The sequence below is a fragment of the Lolium perenne genome, chromosome 4, assembly GCF_019359855.2.
Source record: "Lolium perenne isolate Kyuss_39 chromosome 4, Kyuss_2.0, whole genome shotgun sequence".
NCBI classification, from domain to species: Eukaryota; Viridiplantae; Streptophyta; class Magnoliopsida; order Poales; family Poaceae; genus Lolium; species Lolium perenne.
Genome location: NC_067247.2, coordinates 10196570 through 10214562, shown reverse-complemented (window position 1 = coordinate 10214562; position 17993 = coordinate 10196570). Strand labels below are relative to the sequence as shown.

The window sequence follows — 17993 nt, the reverse complement described above, 5'->3', positions numbered from 1 at the left end:
ATATTTGGATGTGATGCCGGTGCATTACCTTTTAAATATTTAGGTATACCTATCCACTATAGAAATCTTAGAAATTCTGATTGGTACCCAGTGGAGACCCGGTTTGAAAGCAAACTGGGTTGCTGGAAAGGCAAATTACTATCCTATGGTGATAGACTTGTTCTTATCAATTCAGTTTTAACAAGCTTACCGATGTTCATGTTATCTTTCCTAGAGATACCTATTGGGGTAAGGAAAAGATTGGATTTCTATAGATCAAGATTCTTTTGGCAATCTGAGGAAAATAAAAGAAAATATAGACTTACAAAGTGGAATATTGTCTGCCGACCCAAGGATCAAGGGGGTCTAGGTATTGAGGTCCTTGAACTCAAAAATAGATGTTTATTGAGTAAGTGGCTTGATAAACTTATGAATGAGGAAGGGGTGTGGCAAGAATTGCTACATAGTAAATACCTAAGACAAAAAACCCTATCTGAGGTAAAAGCTAAACCCACAGACTCTCCTTTTTGAAAGGGGTTGATGGGGGTTAAGGATGATTTTTTTAACAAGAGGCTCCTTCAAAATAGGAAATGGAGTTAATACTCGTTTTTGGGAAGATGTTTGGTTGGGGAAAACTTCATTAGCCCAACAATACCCTTCCTTATATAATATTGTGCATCACAAGAATGTAACGGTAGCTCATGTGTTAGCCCAAACACCTCTAAATATCAGTTTTAGAAGGTTGTTGGTGGGAAACAAATGGACTTTATGGTTACAGTTATGCCGAAAGCTTATGAGGATTACTTTATCTGATGAGAATGATAAATTTGTGTGGAATTTGACATCAAACGGTCTATTTAAAGTGAAATCTATGTATGAGGATCTTATGAATGACCATACACCTTATTTGAGAAAATACCTATGGAAAGTTAAAATCCCCCTTAAGATAATTTTTTTTATGTGGTTCTTGAGTAATAAGGTGCTGCTTACTAAGGATAATTTAGCTAAAAGACGTTGGAACGGGTGTACAAAATGTGTTTTTTGTGGAGAGCAGGAAACTATTGAACACTTGTTTCTCACTTGCCCTTTAGCTAAAATACTATGGCGTACGATTAATTTTACTTTTGATCTTGCTCCTCCAACCAATATTACGAATATGTTTGGTAATTGGTTAAATGGAGTAGATAGACTATCTAAGGCTTTTATCCGTATTGGGGTTTCTGCCTTATGCTGGTCTATATGGAGGGCGAGGAATGATATTATTTTTAACAAAAAACCTTCTTTTCATTTCTTGCAGGTTATCCATATGGTGTCACATTGGGTCCAGTTGTGGGCTCTTCTGTCACCAGAGGAACAGCGGGATGCTATGGATACTGGATGCACACGGCTCCAGATGGTCGCTCAGGATATCTTGTGCCAGGCTGGCTGGCGTCACAATAGGCGGATACAATGAGGCGTAGTCCGTTCTTATTTGTTTTCTTTCGCTGGTTGATTTTTGTATCAACGCTTGGCGATGCTTGAGATGTATTAAACTTTGTAGTCACAGATTTTGTTTAATAAAAGGCCGTGTGCATCATCATGATGCAGGAGCCGGGGTTTCACTCCCCATTTCGAAAAAAAGATATGTGCTCTCATAGATATATCTTTTAGGGCACTTTGAACATGTGCCCTTATAGGTATGTCATTTTAGGACACTTTGAACATATGCCTTTATAGATATGTCCTGTTAAAGCACCCCAAATTGAAACATTTAAGGGTATATTAAAAAAGTGCCCCTAAGAATGTGCCTCGAAATCACTACCGTGTTGTAGTGTCATGGTGGCAATGTCATAATATTCGTGAGAACTAGGGCGCAGTGATAGAAAACCCGAATAAAATACACTTGTGTGATATCGTGAAAGAAATTGCTGCCGGGAGAGTCTGTCAATGTTCTTTTCAAAAGGAAAATCATGTGATATCATGAAGCGGCCACAACCTCTTTATTTGATCTGTACTTCTCGACTTTTCGTAACTAGATGACCACAATATAACTGTATGATATCATGCTTTCTTACATCTTGGATGGGAGAAAAATTGTATCGTCCAAGGAATAGCAAATCTTGTTGAACGCCGCGACGTGATCCTCGGACAGGGCCACAATGATGTCGACGGCGCCCTCTGCCATGGGCGATGGCACAAAGATGATCAACCCCTCTTTATGCATGTCCGGCTTGAGTAGCGCGGAAGGCGGCCCGGTGCCAAAGTCGGCCTGATGCAGCCTGAGCCCCAGCCAGCTCGCCACCTCTATGTCCGGACAGAGCACCGTGTCGACAGTAGACGTCGCCGCAACGAGCTCCTCATCGGCCGCCAACGTGCCAAAGTCCACGAACGACTGGATGTACTCCTCGTCGATGCGGGCCATGGCGTCGCGGATGGCGCCGACCACGCCGCCGTAGCTGAGGCCCAGCACGTCCTTGACCTGGAGTCTAGGGAATGCCCAAAGCACCATGTTCCCGAAGAAGTCCATGGGGACGCGAGGTTTCGCCCTGCCCCTGCAGTCCACGGCCACCCTCACCTGCGTGAACACCTCCGGGTTCAGGCACCGCGCCGCCGTGATCCGCTTCCAGACGTGCGCGAGGAGACACTGGAATGTGCTGCAACGGGCGCCAAACCGTGATTTCAGCTCGGCGATGAACTCCGCCGCGAAGTGCACGGTGATGCTCTTGATCTTGTCCTTGTCCACCGGTAGGACGGCGCGGGAGCTGCAGCGGTTAGCTTCTCGCCTGAACTCGATGGAGCCGTGGTCGAACACGGGCGCCGGCGTACTGCGAGGCACGGCGGTGGACGCACGATCAAGGAAAGGGGAAGGCGCCACAAAGTCCTTGCCCTCGCGCACAGCTCGTGACCACACGGCGTAGAAGGTGCCCATGGAGTGTCCGTCGGCGGTGTGGTGGTGGCAGGAAGAGCCAATCACGAGGCCGCCGCACTTGTACCGGTTCAGCTTGATCTGCAGCAGCGCCGCGTCGACCTTCTCCTGTCGTGTCTGCAGAACAACAGTCAGTGGTAGCTAACGCTTTCACTGAATTGTAGTAAAGCAAGGCGCAATCAAGTTACCTCAGGCGGCGTCGGATAGAGGTCGTCGGGGACGATTGCGGCGCCGGGGAACACATCTGCCAGGTCGGTCGGCATGGTGGCCTCGATCACAAGGACGCCCTCGTGATCACTGAATTCTAATCCTACAAGGCTACAACGACCACAGGATAAGAGAAAAAATGCTTACACCTTTGACGCCTTTTCTGACCTTTTCCGGGAAAAGAAATCTATGCTCTTTGACCCCCTTTCATTCGGTGCTCCGTCCACTGTGGATAGGAAGAAATCTTGCTGCCTGGTTGTGCCACGGAATTCGGAAGTCATTCTTTGGTGGGAGGGATTGTAGAGGAAGTTGTGCAACCTGACAGTAAAGTAAAATAGATCACGCTCCTGCTTGTCATTCCGGTGTACAATTCCAGCGTATCTCTTGCTCGCTCCGCGCCGCGGTGTGACAGCTGGTGCCGATTCATCCTTCTCCGCCCGCGCGCGTACAAGCACTAGTACATTTTTCTTGTTTGCTCACGCGCGCGCAGACTGACGGGATCCGCCGCGATGTGCGTATGGAGCACAACATCTCTGAATTGGCACATATACACAACATGACAAGAACTAACTCACTATCTGGTTAACAACCAAAACATTCATGCATGCCAGCAACACCCAAGGATCGATAGCTCGGCAATGAAAAGAAAACAGAGGAGCAGCAGGTAAGGTACCTTGTTTCGTTGGATTAACCAATCTGCTTCTTGTCAACCTTCATCTTGTCCAACAAGATCTCGTCCACCACCCACGCACAAGGTCACTTGCCACCCCTGGTGCTAGAGAAGGAGCTGTCGTCACAAAGGCGGGGGCCCCTGGCGTGGTGGCCAGCAGTAGCAGGTCGGGATGTGGCCAGCGGCAAGTTGGAGTTGCAGGTAGGGAAAGACAACAACTTTTGCTCCACATTGACGCCCGCAGCAGCCTGGTAGACGACCACCAACTCTTTCTCTGCGGCTCTCCACCGCCATTCCAGTGGCGCCGAGGTCAACCACCACTGCTGACCCCACCATCACGCTGGCCACTAGGACCACGCCTGGAACTCCACGAGGAGCACAACATGGTTCCCATCATGGACTAACCTGTTCATTCATTCATTCCCACAAGTAAATACAAAAAGATCAGATTCCCACAAGTAAATACAAACAGATCTAACACGATCTGTTCATTCATTACCACAAGTAAATACAAACATATCAACTTTGGATTCTATCAATTCTTTTTCTTTCGGATTCATAATAGAGATGAATAGAGAAGCATCAGATTCACCATGCATCATCTTCATGCCTCGATAAAATTCTACTCATGCAACAACATACAGTTGGTCCAATGATAAAGAGAGCTAGGAACCGAGGGTCATCGGCTTGAGCATAAGTACAGCCAATCACAGAGAACACTGGAGCCAGAAAACAGAAGGGGTAAACTAGTAGCTCACCGGAGAGCATGTAGCAGAGGTTGAGCGTCACCGTCGCCACGCCGAGAAGATAGTCGAAGCAGGGCCTGGGAGGCCTCGGTTAGCCCAAGAGCATCAGCACTGCATAGCTGGTCGGAGGGCCTGAAAGCATACAAGTTTCAGCACTGACTATGTATAGCAAACGAATTTTAAAAGGTCGTGCTCATTCACTCTGACAGCATTACAAAGAAAGGAGTATGTAGAACCCAACAACAACACATGATTCTATAGATTGGTACCGACGATAATATAATACATATTTTGTCAAATTCAAATAAATTCATCTAAGACAAACAAAAAATCCAACAGCTCTATATTTCAATCCACTTCACCAACTATCTTGCTGCTATGTCAAACCAAAAAATCCATCAGCTCTATATTAAACATGGCAAAAGAAATAAATTCATATATTCACATTATTACTACATGAGAACCGAAAGAAAGAGTTGGCATACAGTACACCACAAATATTGGATTAGACTCCATTTTATAATTGATAAACACAATTATCAATTTCCAAGCATGTTGCCCAACCATTTCATAGATGGTCGTTCACAATAGCTAACAACGAATGAAGTTGACATGCAGGAAGGAAAATTACACATGTACTTATATAGAAATCTAGCTGGGGACAATTTCACATTCGCTCTGATGAAACTATTAATTTCACATATGAACTGTCACCGTTATGTATCTAGAAAGCACCCCTACAGATGAATTCGAGGATTATTCAGTACATACCAATCAGTTGAGAGACTCTCCACAAAAAATTAGGAACAATAGAGAGGAGTATCACTACAAGTTCGAAAGTGACAATGTCGATTGGCTTTATCAGGTTGGCAAGATCTCAAACTGCTAAACTGCCATAAAAGAACAAATCGATCAGCGTAGGACTCAGGAGCAAGAAACTTTGTAGTAAGCATATTAATACCTAGTTTCAAGCATGTCCATCTAGAGCTAGTCACAAGGTATGGTGATATAATAATTTTACCATCCAGTCTGCTTTCTGTTGATTGCGCCGCGCTGGCTCCCTTCCTGAACTCAAACATGAGAAGGGGCATATTCAGTTTTGTAAATTAAGCATCCAACTAAAATACTTGTTAACCATTTGTATCTATTACAAGAACGAACATGGGGGATCTATTAAACTGAAGGCTGGTCCTAACAAGGTACTACCATACTATAGAACTTCTCAGAAGAAGTGAAAAAGAAAACGTAGTACAAATTCTCAAGAGTAGTATTTAGCATACATTTGCCTTTTTTGAAACAAAGCAGCAAAATTTCTGTGATGCTTTGGAATGTTTCTGGCAATAATTTGCCAGTGTTTCAAAACTTGCCAAGTGTTCTTTCGCAATTTCAGAACATTCCTTTATCACTATTTGTTTGTTTGGCAAGATACGTTCGATATTTTGCATCAACATCGTATAATTGGTACGTACATATATGTCTACCTCAACATAAGCAATTCACATTAACACTGAATTTTGCTTGCAGTACATGGTTTTAAAGGCGCCAAGGCGTCCCAAGGCGATGGGGGGGGGGGGGCTCAACGCCTAGGCGCTCAAGGCGCATTGCAAGGCGACGCCTTTGAGGCTGCCTTGTTGGAAGCAAAGCATCAGCTAGGTAGGATGAGCAGAGGCAAGCAGATGCAAAGCAGGCAAGAAGAAGTGCATCACATACACACACCAGACACCACCAAGGCACCAAGAGAAGCTGTCATGGAAGCTGTACATTGTTTTCCCTCTGGAAGAGGGATGCACCAGTGGGAGGAGTCGCCAGAAGCTTGGCCGGAGCTGGGGAGGCCGGCAGATGAAGGAGCAGCAGCATATCTGGCCAGAGTTGGGGAGGTCGCGTGAGAGGAGCTGCCCCTCTCTCTCTTCCCTCTCTTTCCCCTATAGATGGCCCTCAATTTCCCTCCCAGCCCGCCATTTCTGTTTTCCCCTCCTGCCAGCCCAAAGTTTCCCGCGCACAGAACAGAGGCGTCCAGATTCTTCCAAGGCGGCGATTTCGCGCCTAGGCGACGCCTTTGGACGCCTCAGAGACGCCTTGGGCAGAAAACAAAGGCGACGCCGACGCCTTGCCCTCCTGGAACGCTCGGACGCTTAAGCGTCGCTTAGGCGACGCCTACGCGACGCCTTTAAAACCATGTTGCAGTACAATCAAATATAGCATGGAATAACCAATTGATCTAGTAGTGGTAAAAATACGATGAAAACATGCATGCCAATATGTATGTACTACTTGAACCGAAACAGAGATCGACGAGTCCTAAACAGCAAACAAGATGGGCTACAACGACCACTGTCAGTGTCAGTACCAAATCCTAGCAACAACTCCCCTTAAGAGATTGATAGCAAAGTTACAACAAGCAAATGCACACATTTCATGAAACACCATTTAATAATTAGCACAAAGCACACATAAGGGTGTGGCACGAAGCTCACAACCCAAGGAACCATGCAGAACACTACTTGATAGCATGGCAGCAACCGATTACAGCATGACCAAAGAGAAAAGTTCAACCTTTGGTTGTCGATGTCAACAAGCTACTGGACAGGGGCATCGAGGCCGCCGCGCTAGGCCTTGAGGCAGAGCAGCGGCCGTTCATCGATGATGGGCTCCGCGGCCTTGAATAGGTCCCTTTCCTGACCAGGGTCGTACTCTAATATCAGGGATGACTGCCCCATGCCTCGCTGTTATTATTTTGCATTGAAAATAATAATTGTCACGTTGATAAGTCAGCTTAAATAGAATGAAAAATACTTTATGTCAGTTTTCCATGAACTAATGAACTAGCAAACTGAGTAACAGGCTAGGGCAATTCAATCATTCATTGAGTAAAGATGTAAGAGTAAATAGCACCAGATTATACCTACCAACTACCATCAGCAATTCAATCATTATTGATAACTATTAATAAACATAAGGGCATATTAGCAAATACCACAGAAAAATCACCTGAAGTTGTCCACTCCAGATTTCTCAATTAACAAACAAAGCTAATGCTATAGCTAATATTCTCGGTAGCCGAGATTTCTCACAATAATGTGTGTGTACAGTTATTCATGTTTTTCTATGACAAACTATACTCCCACTGAAAAAATCAATCAACGCGGATTCACTGAATCTAGACAGATTTGATGCAACATTTTTGCCTAAATCTACGCCACTTAATTTGAATCAGAGGGAGTACTAACATTAAAAAACTATACCAACATGTAATTATTGGTTAATTAGATATATGGCACTGCAATTATTGCACATTCGAGGAATTTTGTGTAGAGTTACACACTCTTTATGGGATTTTTCATCATCAGGATAATGGATAGTAAATTCTTCATGTGGAAATATGTGGCTGAAGGTATATGAGTACAATATACAGTTGCACATATGAATTATTATGAGAGTTATACATTTGATACAAAAGAAACTAAAATAGCCACCAATATTTATACTCATGTAATAACTATCTAGTACATGCATGATTCGTCCGTATTACAACTACAACAAGATATCACATCTTGTAAAAGATTTGAAAACAAGTGTCAAGCGCTACAATATTACATATCCTTCATCATTAAATCAAACTACTCTGTACAAGGGGTTGACAACCTAGCGTCCACCAAGTTCCTACCTTTACCTACAGAATCACATAGATTCCAATCTGGCCAAAAACTAATGATCCTTGTCAATTTTGTGAATCTTGTCTGCTGAAAAAATCACTCTCCAGCGACATGGCAACATGGCAGGAACAAATAGGGGTTAATTTTGACGAAATAGAAGAACACTATAACCTTACGTCCAAATTAAAATCCCGTGATAGAAACACATATAACAGTTCTCAAAAGCAGAATTGTCTCCCTTCCAAAATAAAACTGGCATCCTGCTCTGACAGCTCCCAATGATATCTGGCGTTAGTTTACTGTGCAAAACAGAACACACATGATTGGACTATGTGCTAAGCACGACGTAAATTCATGTCAACAAAAAAGAGATGCATATTTGTAGCCAATGTTTAATGGAATTCTTGTTCACACCACACAATCCAATACCTATCGAGCTTCGCATATATATCAATCACAAATTTTCACAAAACAGTGGCATAGCATCTTTAGCTTTCTTTTCACTGAAAACAGAGCTCCAGCTATTATAGTAGTTTCATCAAGAGCTTCCTTTTTCATATTCCCTTCTACATATTTCAACATCTTCTGTATTGACCGGTAGATTCTAGTATCTAAGGGTTGCAGATTTCCCATGGCGATATCTACCTGTGATTATACTTTCCCCCACTATCTAAGAGCAAGCAGCAGTGCAACACAAATAACTATACTAGTTGCAAGCATGTCCATCTACAGCTAGTCACAAGGTATGGTGAGATGACAGTTTACCTTCCAGATTTCTTTCGGACGATTGCACTGAGCTGGCTCTTAACATTAAGTGTATTCCGGAACTCAAAGCTGGAAAATTAAGGGCATATTTAGTTCTTTGCAAATTCAACATCGAACCAAAACACCTGTGAAACCATTGGCATCTATTACAAGAACGATTGTGGGAGGTGTACCAAACTCAATACTTTGTCCTGGCAAGGGACTTACCGTACTAGTACTACTCACAAGGAGTGAAAACAAACCACAGTCTGATTTTTTTTTTGAAACGAAAAGCTTTGCCTTATCCATTAGTTAAGAAGATGTCCGGTTAATTTGCGAAAAACCGGGCGAAAACCATACAACAAAGTCATCACATGGCGATTCCTACTCTCACACAGAGGCAAGTCCACTCAAGACCCGAGAAACAACCAAGCCAAACAAGAAACCCCACTAAGCAGAAACTAGACTACCTTCAACCAAAGCCAAAGCGAAGACACTGCGACACGAGGAGCACACACCATACCCAAACCAAGAGGACAGGGCGAGAAACAAAGTTCATCCATCAAGCATCCTCAAGCACCTTTCCTATGGCGCCACTTTTCTTGCCTTTGCACTTGAGTGGCTTCTCTTTCCTGGTGCCACCACGAGGGCAATCATCCACCTTTTTACTTTTGCGCTTGATTGTCGTTCATGTTAGGATGCAAGTGATCGCCCTTCCGTATCCAGGAATAGCAGCCTCCAAGCTACTGAGCACGTCGCAAAGTTCTTTTGCAAAGAGAGCATCTGGATTAAGAGCCGACGGTGGTGGGTGGGGCGCTAAAATCACATCTGAGGACCCGAGTGAGCACAAGGTCGGCGCTGAATCCACCTCCATATGCTCCATTGACAGAGGCAAAGTCGAACTCCCAAGAATATTCTGAAGATCAGGCATGATCTGCAGCACCGGAGTGACAACAGCGGCAATGGCGTCGCCCTCAGCGGTAGACGATGCAGAGGGCAAGGTGGACGACAACGACGACGATGGACTGTCCCCAAAACGAGGAGAGAAGCATCCATAGAGCTCCACTCCCCTATCCTTTGCGGAGTCAACACCAACCTCACTAGGAGGACACAATGTATGGGTGGTCTCCAACATAGCCGGCAAAGGGGAGATCTTGCTCAAAGTAGCCTCCTGCCCGCTCCAGAAAGCTCGCAATCCGCCCCAAGCAACCTTGCAACTGCTCAACCTGAGCAACCAGAGTGGACTGCAACACCACATTAGACAGTGGAACAGAGCCAGCAGGAGTAGAAACGACCGATGCCCAAGACCCACAACGAAATTCTTTGGAGGGAGGAGCCGATCTCATCGAACCCACACATGAAGCTGAAGCGTGATGATGATCGGCGACATGGTTGGACACTGGTGGCGCGGCAAGGTATGCCAACGAGCTAAGAGGACACCAGGGGTTGCGGCATTCACACTTACGGTGGCCGTTCTCCAAACAGCGGGAGCACCGAAAGGGATCTTTGCAAACAACGGCACGATGCCCATGAGCGAGGCATCTGCAACATCGACCAGAGAGCCAAGCCGGGATGGGGCGAGGGGGCGGAGCCGAGGCTGGTGAGTTCGGACGATGTAGACTGCACCGGGGCAACACATCTTGCCAACCACTGCCGGCCTTCGCATCGCGCCCCATGGACTGAGCGGCCAGGGACGAGCTTTGGGTAGCCACTGGCCCCATCGGGGCCAACTCATGCTCATCCATGTCATCGTGCTTGCCGGCGAGGGAGGTCCATACCCCAGTCGCCATACCCCCGCGCTGGAGCGGGATCATGGTGTTTTATTGCAAAATACTACAAGTTTCGCTTCTCTAGTCACAAAAATGTACGACAATTTCCACCGGCAAGTTTTGCTTTTCCCTAGTCGTAAAAGGAGCCACAGATTCAAGGAGCATGAAACTAGTTGTGCAAATAGCTAGCTAGAGGGAACCAAACAGGAAAAATAAGACAAAATAACAAAGTAAGCTACATCCAATATATGTAAACTAGCTACATCTGGAATGGACCAACACTGTCCAAAATACACTAGAACCCACCAAGCCTAGCTAATGAGTGGCAATCAGACACTCAGGTGAAAAAATAGTGAAGAAAAGCCAAATAAAAATAACAACTTTTGTTTGGTTGTTCCGAAACATGACATGTATCTGCAACCGCTAGCATCTACATGTGTGTCACATACAGCCTTGGGCATGTGCGAGTAATTACCTGTGTGTCATCGTCGCCGTCTTGGTTGGTGTGGACGAGACAGACCTTGCTACCCCTGGTGTTGTGGCAAGAGTTGTCGTCGTAAAGGAGAAGGCCCGTAGCAGGTCGGGGACGTGGCCTGTGGCAGGTTGGAGTTGCAGGTCGGGAAAGACAACAGTTTTTGCTCCGCATTGACACCTGTAGCAGCAGCCCGACAGGCGATCATAGGCTCTTCCACTGCGGCTCCCCACCGTCATTCATGTGATGCCAGGGTCACCTGCCGTTGCCGAGACCCACCATCACGCCGCCTTCCTCATCCCCGCCCGCCACCAGGACCACACCTGGAGCTCCACGAGTCCCCATCATGGACTGATCTCCCCTCCCTGGTGAAAGACGTGACAACAAAATTCAGTCAGTACACAAGCATCTAGATAAAAGGAACAGGGTATGATAATTAACTCTCAATAGCAGCAACAATAAATAGCACCATATATTAACAACCTAGTGCCAAAGGAATGTACAAAAAAAATAGTTCAAGATTTATAGAAAGTTGCAAGCTTCTAATGTTATTTGATTTATAACACAGGCTGATGGTGCAAAAGAGGACTCAAAAATCAGGAATTTAATAATCAGTGTGTAATATACTAGCATGTAGCTAAAAAATTGAGAAAGACACCAGAGAATTAAACCAGCCAGCTACAGACTGATGCTTTGGAAAGGGAAAGCCAGCTATACCTGGACAACGATAGATCAACATGCTCTAGGCCAAAACAACAATGGCAACAGTCGACCATACAGTCCAGGGTTCACAATAACTTATGCAGGAACGTGGAGAATATGCAGCTCCCAGGTTGTTTAAACTATATGAAGCAAAATGTGAACTTTTTTCCTAATGCGGCTCAAGGATGACCACCATTTTAGTAATCTTACCAAATAGGAGCACACGGTGATTTTCAGCTTTCCGGAATCCTGCCATCAAGCATGTCATCTCAGTAACAAGAAGTCACTCAAGTATGTGAAAAAAAAGAGAAAAAGCAAAATCAAAGGTTGCATAATTATCAGGTATAAGTTTCAGAAAAACCACGCAATTAGTTAAGCAACTCATAAAGCTAACAATATCCACACTGATTTAAATCATAAGTAGAAAAAGATGATGAAGTTGTGCAGCTGCAGGTACAAGGAAAAGAGGTGGACTTACTATAAGCATTTTCACAGGATCAACATTACTCATAGGCGTAGATGACCCAAATAGCATGTATGGTTACTGGTTAGCTGCAATATCGGCCCAGGGATCCATCTGTCATCCGTGTATGCATGGCACACATAAATGCATAGTGATCAATAACCAACAAATCACAAAATGATCGAAGCAACATTTATCGCATCACAATGGAGAAGTTACTCACGGTGTGCCCATCTCAGACCTGAGGCACCAGATTGCTGCTTCTCCGTGTACATGGGAGTGTCGGCATTCTCGGACACCAACTCGGCAGCGTGATCATATCATGGAGCAGCTGCTTACAACTGGCGACAGGAGACCGTGGCCATCTTAGCAGCATCACTGCCAGGGACGGAATGGCCAAGTCACGCCAAAATGAACCGCCGATGAGTGGGAGCAGATGATGCGAGCCGCGGCACATAGACAGTCGGTGAGGAATGTTGGTGGGCCTGATAATATACAAGTGAGTAGTGAGATGAGTTGGTCAGATCCAAAGCATGAAGTAAAAGATACATGAGGTCTAAAAAGATCATACAACTTTAAGATCAAAGAACACTTGTATTTTCGGTTAGAAGATATAAGGCTTATCATAATACTTTTATATGTATCAGCCCATGGAGTTTTTGCGAACTAGAATAGCAAGTAACATAAGGTAAAATTATGAGGACTTGAAACTCCAGTCACTCATATTGGAGTGTTCTGATGCAATATACATTAGCAAGTAGTTAAGAAAACAATGAATAGTTTATTAAGGTAATAAAACATACATGGTACATAAGAAATGCTACAGTACTGCAAACATTCCACAAATTTATAGATGGCACCAGATCCGTTATATGTAACATAGTTATCATTTGTCAGCAGCAAATACATACACAAGAGTTAAAGTACATGTCAAATCCACCAAAACAACAGGTGTGTTCTGCAGACAAATTCTAATCCTACAACGACGACAGGACAAGAGAAAAATCCGGCGAGAATTTAGTAGAACTTGTACTTCCAGAGCTTCAGAAGGGTATATGCTACAACAATTATGTTGCGACATAAGTACATACACGTTGTGATTTGGAAATGCAATACAAAATGGAATTTTGGGCCCCACACCTAGGCATCCATCAGTGTATGCATGGCACACGTAAATGCATAGTGATCAATCACCAACAAATAGCAAAATGTTTGAAGCAACATTTAATGCAGCACAATGGAGAAGTTACTCACGTTGTGCCCATCTCAGACCTGAGGCACTAGATTGCTGCTCCTCCGTGTCCATGGGCATGTTGGTATTGTCGGACACCGACTCAGCAACGTAATCATATCATGGATCAGATGCTTACGACGGGCCACAAGAGGCCATGGCCAGCTTAGCAGCAGCAGCACTCCCAGAGCCGGAACGGTCGGGTCACGTCGAAATGAACTCACATCGAAATGAACTGTCAAGATTGAAGCGAACCTTAGCACATAAAGTAAAATATACATGAGATATAAAAAAAGATAATACAGCTTTAGGATCAAAGAACACTAGTATTTTCTGCTAGAAGATACAAGGCTTATCATAATAGTGTGATGAGAATCAGTCCACGGAGTTTTTGCGAACTATAATTGCAAGGAACATAAGGTAGATTTATGAGGACCTGAAACTTGAGTCACTCGCATAAGAGTGGTTTTATACAACATACCTCGGCAAGTATTTAAGAAAACAATGAATAGTTCATTAAGGTAATAAAACATACATGGTACATAAGAAATGCTACAGTACAACAAAACACTCCGCCAAATTAAATATGGAACCAGATCCGTTATATGCCATAGGATTATCATTTGCCAACAACAAATACATACACAAGAGTTAAAGCATGTATTAGTATAACTAATATTATTGTTAGCTTTGGGCACTAGGATTAGGGATCTGGTCGAAATGACCAACTATATTAGTTACTTCAACATATGCTTGTGTTGAGTAAAATGAGCATCTTCAATGGAAGTATTATACGATCAATAATATAGCATCTTTGATGCAAGTAATATACCATCAATGATATATCATATGCCCTTGTACGTCAAATGATGCATGCATGCACAACAAACACACCTCACACTATCGATAACTTTTGATAAAGAGAAGAGCATATCAGGAAATACCACAGACAAAATCACCTGAAGTTGTTAAACATCTTCTATTCTCGAACAAGAACTAAGGTAGCAAGCCTAAAATGTCCTCTACTTACAAATTGGGGGAGTAATTACCTGCATTAGTATTTCTTCCAATTTGTGTGCGATCTGTTTATCGTCAAGAAGTAATGAAACTATATCCTCTTGTCTGATCAGATGATCATCCTGGACTTGTTTCCCGTTCATTACCAACTCTTGTACTAATTTTTTCTGCTTTGCCCTTTGCAATATTTTTCTCCTTGATAGTGTCTTCGCATATAAATTTATACACAGCTACCTACAATTCCATGTTTGAAATAATATATAAGAAACTGAGTTGCTGCAAAAAAAATATCAAGTGTGGGTGCAATTTGGAAATTCAGATAAAAGACTTGTGTGCTAAGAGATGGTGAAAATCAGACAGTTAACAGATATGTGATGAACGACTTTGCTATACAACAAAAAATTAAACTAGTTATTATACGAGCTCTAGCAGTGAAAGTAAACACAAGAAAATATTACGGACAATACAAGTTAATATTTGGCAAGAAACCATGAAAAAATCTAGTCTCCAGTTTTACCCAGTAAGCCAACATGGCCGTGGAATTATATCTAGTATAAAAACAGGATTGTGACCCAGTTACGAGTTTTTAACTTCTACTGAGTTGCCAGTCAACCAAAAAAATCCTAGACATCAATGACAGTACGAATAGAAGCATGACCAATATAATTAGAAACAGAGTCATCCCTACACCAATTGTCAATTATTCCGTAACGCTTCTTACTATAGGAGCCCAATGAGAACGCTTCTTACTGAAAGAATCCCTGCAAGAAATGGAAACGCTTCTTACTACAAGAGTCCATGCAAGAAATGAAGACGCTCCTGTAACCTACCGATGTGTCCTAATGATGAATCAACCACACCATAGTGATAGCAAATCATCTTCTCTCGCAAACATTCAAATTCGTTTACAAACAAGTAGTATTCACTTGTCATAGTGCTGAACAGTCAGGGACTAAATAAAGACAATTTATCTGAACCTGATTCCTATTTGCATGACACAAGTATACACAAAAAAGTAAACAATTGAAAACCTCTGACCATGATAAGAAAATGCAGTGTGGGTGTGCTACTAGGCTTCGATGCACAAGCATGGAACTGAAATCAAAAGAAAGTTATCTGGAAACACAATTAAAACTCACTATTTGTCGACTTGAAATTATAATTAAAGCACACAACTCTCAACTTGAAATTAACAACTCTATGTTTCAGAAAAATGATAATTGGCAGTAGCACTAACAATTTCAAATGTAGCTAGCTATTAGAGACACATGAGTACTAGACTTTATCCATGAACAACAAGGCTAAACATATATGCACATCGAAATAGAGAGAGGAATATATTGCAGGCCTGCTGCTGACAAGCATAGCAAAACCAATCAAAGTCCTCCGCCTTGTACACTAGTGAGACAACAAGGGGTAGAACAACACAAATTACAGCTATTGTTTTTGGTTATGTCCAAGTAAACAGAGTAAAAAAAAAAAATGGAGCACGCCCATGTCTAGAAAATATGCAAGTACGGAGCAGCCTACGCACAACAAGAGTTTTTGATTCAGCAAATGGATTTTCATCTACTCCATGCGTGCATGCCCAATGTACTGCCGATGCAGACGTTCAATCCAACAGCAAAAAGGAGACATTTTGTTGGGGGAAATAGATGCAGGAGGGACGATGGAGGCTCACCGGGCAGCAGATGGCTGACGAGGTGACCGGCAGCAGCATGCCGGAGAGGTGGCCGGTGGCAGGAGCTCGGGGACGTCGCCTCTGGAAGCAGCTTGGGGTGGTGGTCGCAGGTAGCAGAAGCTCCACGCAAGTGACCGCAATCTCTTCCTCCGAGCCTCCCCGCCGCCAATTAATCCAGCGCCACGACGAGCTGGGTGTGTGGTGTGTTTGGGGAAACGAGGAGTGGCGTTGGGGATCGAGGAGAGAGGTGGGTGCGTTGGGAAAGTGCAAGGCGTGAATGCGTGTTGTGTTTTCGGTGCTAATTTTGGTCTTCCAAATTTCTTCTCTCTCAGTTGTGAGTTGTGATCCGTATGGCTCAAACTCTATCTATAAAACCAGCGCGGGCAATGATAGAGCAAGTCGTTGACAATGCATGCACACGAGTAGTTTAGTTGCAACGTCAATTGCTATTCTTGCATGTAGCTGGAAAAACTCGCTTGACCCCCACGAGGTGCCTCCGCTCTGCGGCGACTCGGGCGTCGGCGAAAACCCTAGCCTACGCCTTCCCCCCTCTCCCCGTCCTCCTCTCCCGGCCTCTCGCCGCCGCGCGTGGGAGCCCGCCCGTGCGTCGCAATCAAGGACCATGGCGGAAAAATCTCGCTGCTCCCGCTAGTCGGGTAGAGCTCTAGTACCGTAGGATCAAGCCTCTGAAGGTGAGGGCGGCGTCGCCGGCGGCACCGGCGATGTGGGTCGTCCTCCTCGAGCGCACGGGTGGATTGGGGCCCAGGCTGCTAGTCACGGCATGGACGATCTCATCGACCTTCTACCTAGATCTAAAGACAATGGTTCTCCACTGTCTTGTTCCTGCCCCAATGCAACTCCATCCTGACGTTCTCACCGGTGCTAAAGCCTTAGGGTGGCGGGGATGGGGGTTTGATCAGGGGAAACCCTTGGCTGGTGGTGGCGGTCATGGCGACAATGACGAGGTGCCCCGCTCCCCTTCTTGGAGGCGACATTGAGGTTTATCTCCCTTCCCTTCCCCTCCTCCACGGTGAAAACCCAAAATCCTTCCGATTGGGCGGCGGCGTGCTGGCGTCGTTTCCTCCTTGAAGGCGTCGCTATGGGACGAGGTGGTGGTGGTGGAGCAGTGCGGTGGTCAAGAGGATACTGGTGGCGGTAATTCTGTTGAGGCGACGTGGCACCGTCTTTGGTCGGTGTCCTTTGCCTATCGTGCCCTAGTGTGGTTTGTGTCCGCCGGTGGTGAAACACCCTCGATCATGGGAAAGATGGGATGGGGATCTCCTCTTCAACGGCATGGTCGTGCTAGCTAGCATGAGGCAGAGGCATGGCCTTGCCTTTCATGGTGGTTGTTGGGTTGCCATTCTTCCCGACGTGTCCTCTTTCAGCGATGTCAGTCTAATGCTTGCGTCTTGACGAGTGGTCAGTCTGGCGGTCGATGATGATGTCTGTGGGTTTCGCTTGATGGGGTGTTCGTGTTGGTTCTTGCCCTAGGAAATATGTCTTCTGAATCTTCCGTGCTCTTTGAGGAGCTACTCTGCCTCGCAAAGGTGTGGTGTCCTTCGGTCACGACAATAAGGTAGGGGCCTTCGTCGAAGGTGGAGGCGGATGACTCTACATCCATGGTGAACCAGGTGCTAACGAAGGCTAGATCACTCTTGGAAGGTGTACCTTCTCGACATGTCTTCTACAATGCTCTGATCGTTCGGATGGACGAGAGCCTCGACCTTCAAGTTGTGTTTCTTGTAACCTTCTTT

At 44.8% G+C, this 17993-nt stretch overlaps 1 protein-coding gene and 2 long non-coding RNA genes across 5 annotated transcripts; all 3 read right to left on the bottom strand.

Moving 5' to 3' along the window:
• Window positions 1-1935: 1935 nt before the first annotated feature.
• On the bottom strand, window positions 1936-3196 carry LOC139830105 (tryptamine hydroxycinnamoyltransferase 2-like). Its single transcript, XM_071818455.1, has 2 exons — window positions 3073-3196; window positions 1936-3001 (listed from the first exon to the last, which is right to left on the bottom strand). Exons 1-2 carry the CDS (start codon window positions 3145-3147, stop codon window positions 2030-2032), a joined length of 1047 nt encoding a protein of 348 aa, XP_071674556.1. The 5' UTR covers window positions 3148-3196; the 3' UTR covers window positions 1936-2029.
• Window positions 3197-3768: 572 nt separating this feature from the next.
• Window positions 3769-5384, bottom strand: LOC127291744 (uncharacterized). Its single transcript, XR_007844702.2, has 3 exons — window positions 5279-5384; window positions 4520-4639; window positions 3769-4166 (listed from the first exon to the last, which is right to left on the bottom strand). It is a non-coding gene; the product is annotated as an uncharacterized lncRNA (long non-coding RNA).
• A 2648-nt stretch (window positions 5385-8032) lies between these two features.
• LOC127291743 (uncharacterized) lies at window positions 8033-16437 on the bottom strand. Of its 3 annotated transcripts, none has more exons than XR_011742344.1 (8): window positions 16240-16437; window positions 14591-14792; window positions 13565-13776; window positions 12326-12795; window positions 12058-12096; window positions 11149-11510; window positions 8926-8994; window positions 8033-8459 (listed from the first exon to the last, which is right to left on the bottom strand). It is a non-coding gene; the product is annotated as an uncharacterized lncRNA (long non-coding RNA). The 3 variants fall into 3 exon arrangements; XR_007844701.2 differs by having other exon boundaries at window positions 8033-8994; window positions 12326-12424; window positions 12534-12795; window positions 16240-16436; XR_011742343.1 differs by having other exon boundaries at window positions 8033-8994.
• Between the last annotated feature and the right edge of the window lie 1556 nt (window positions 16438-17993).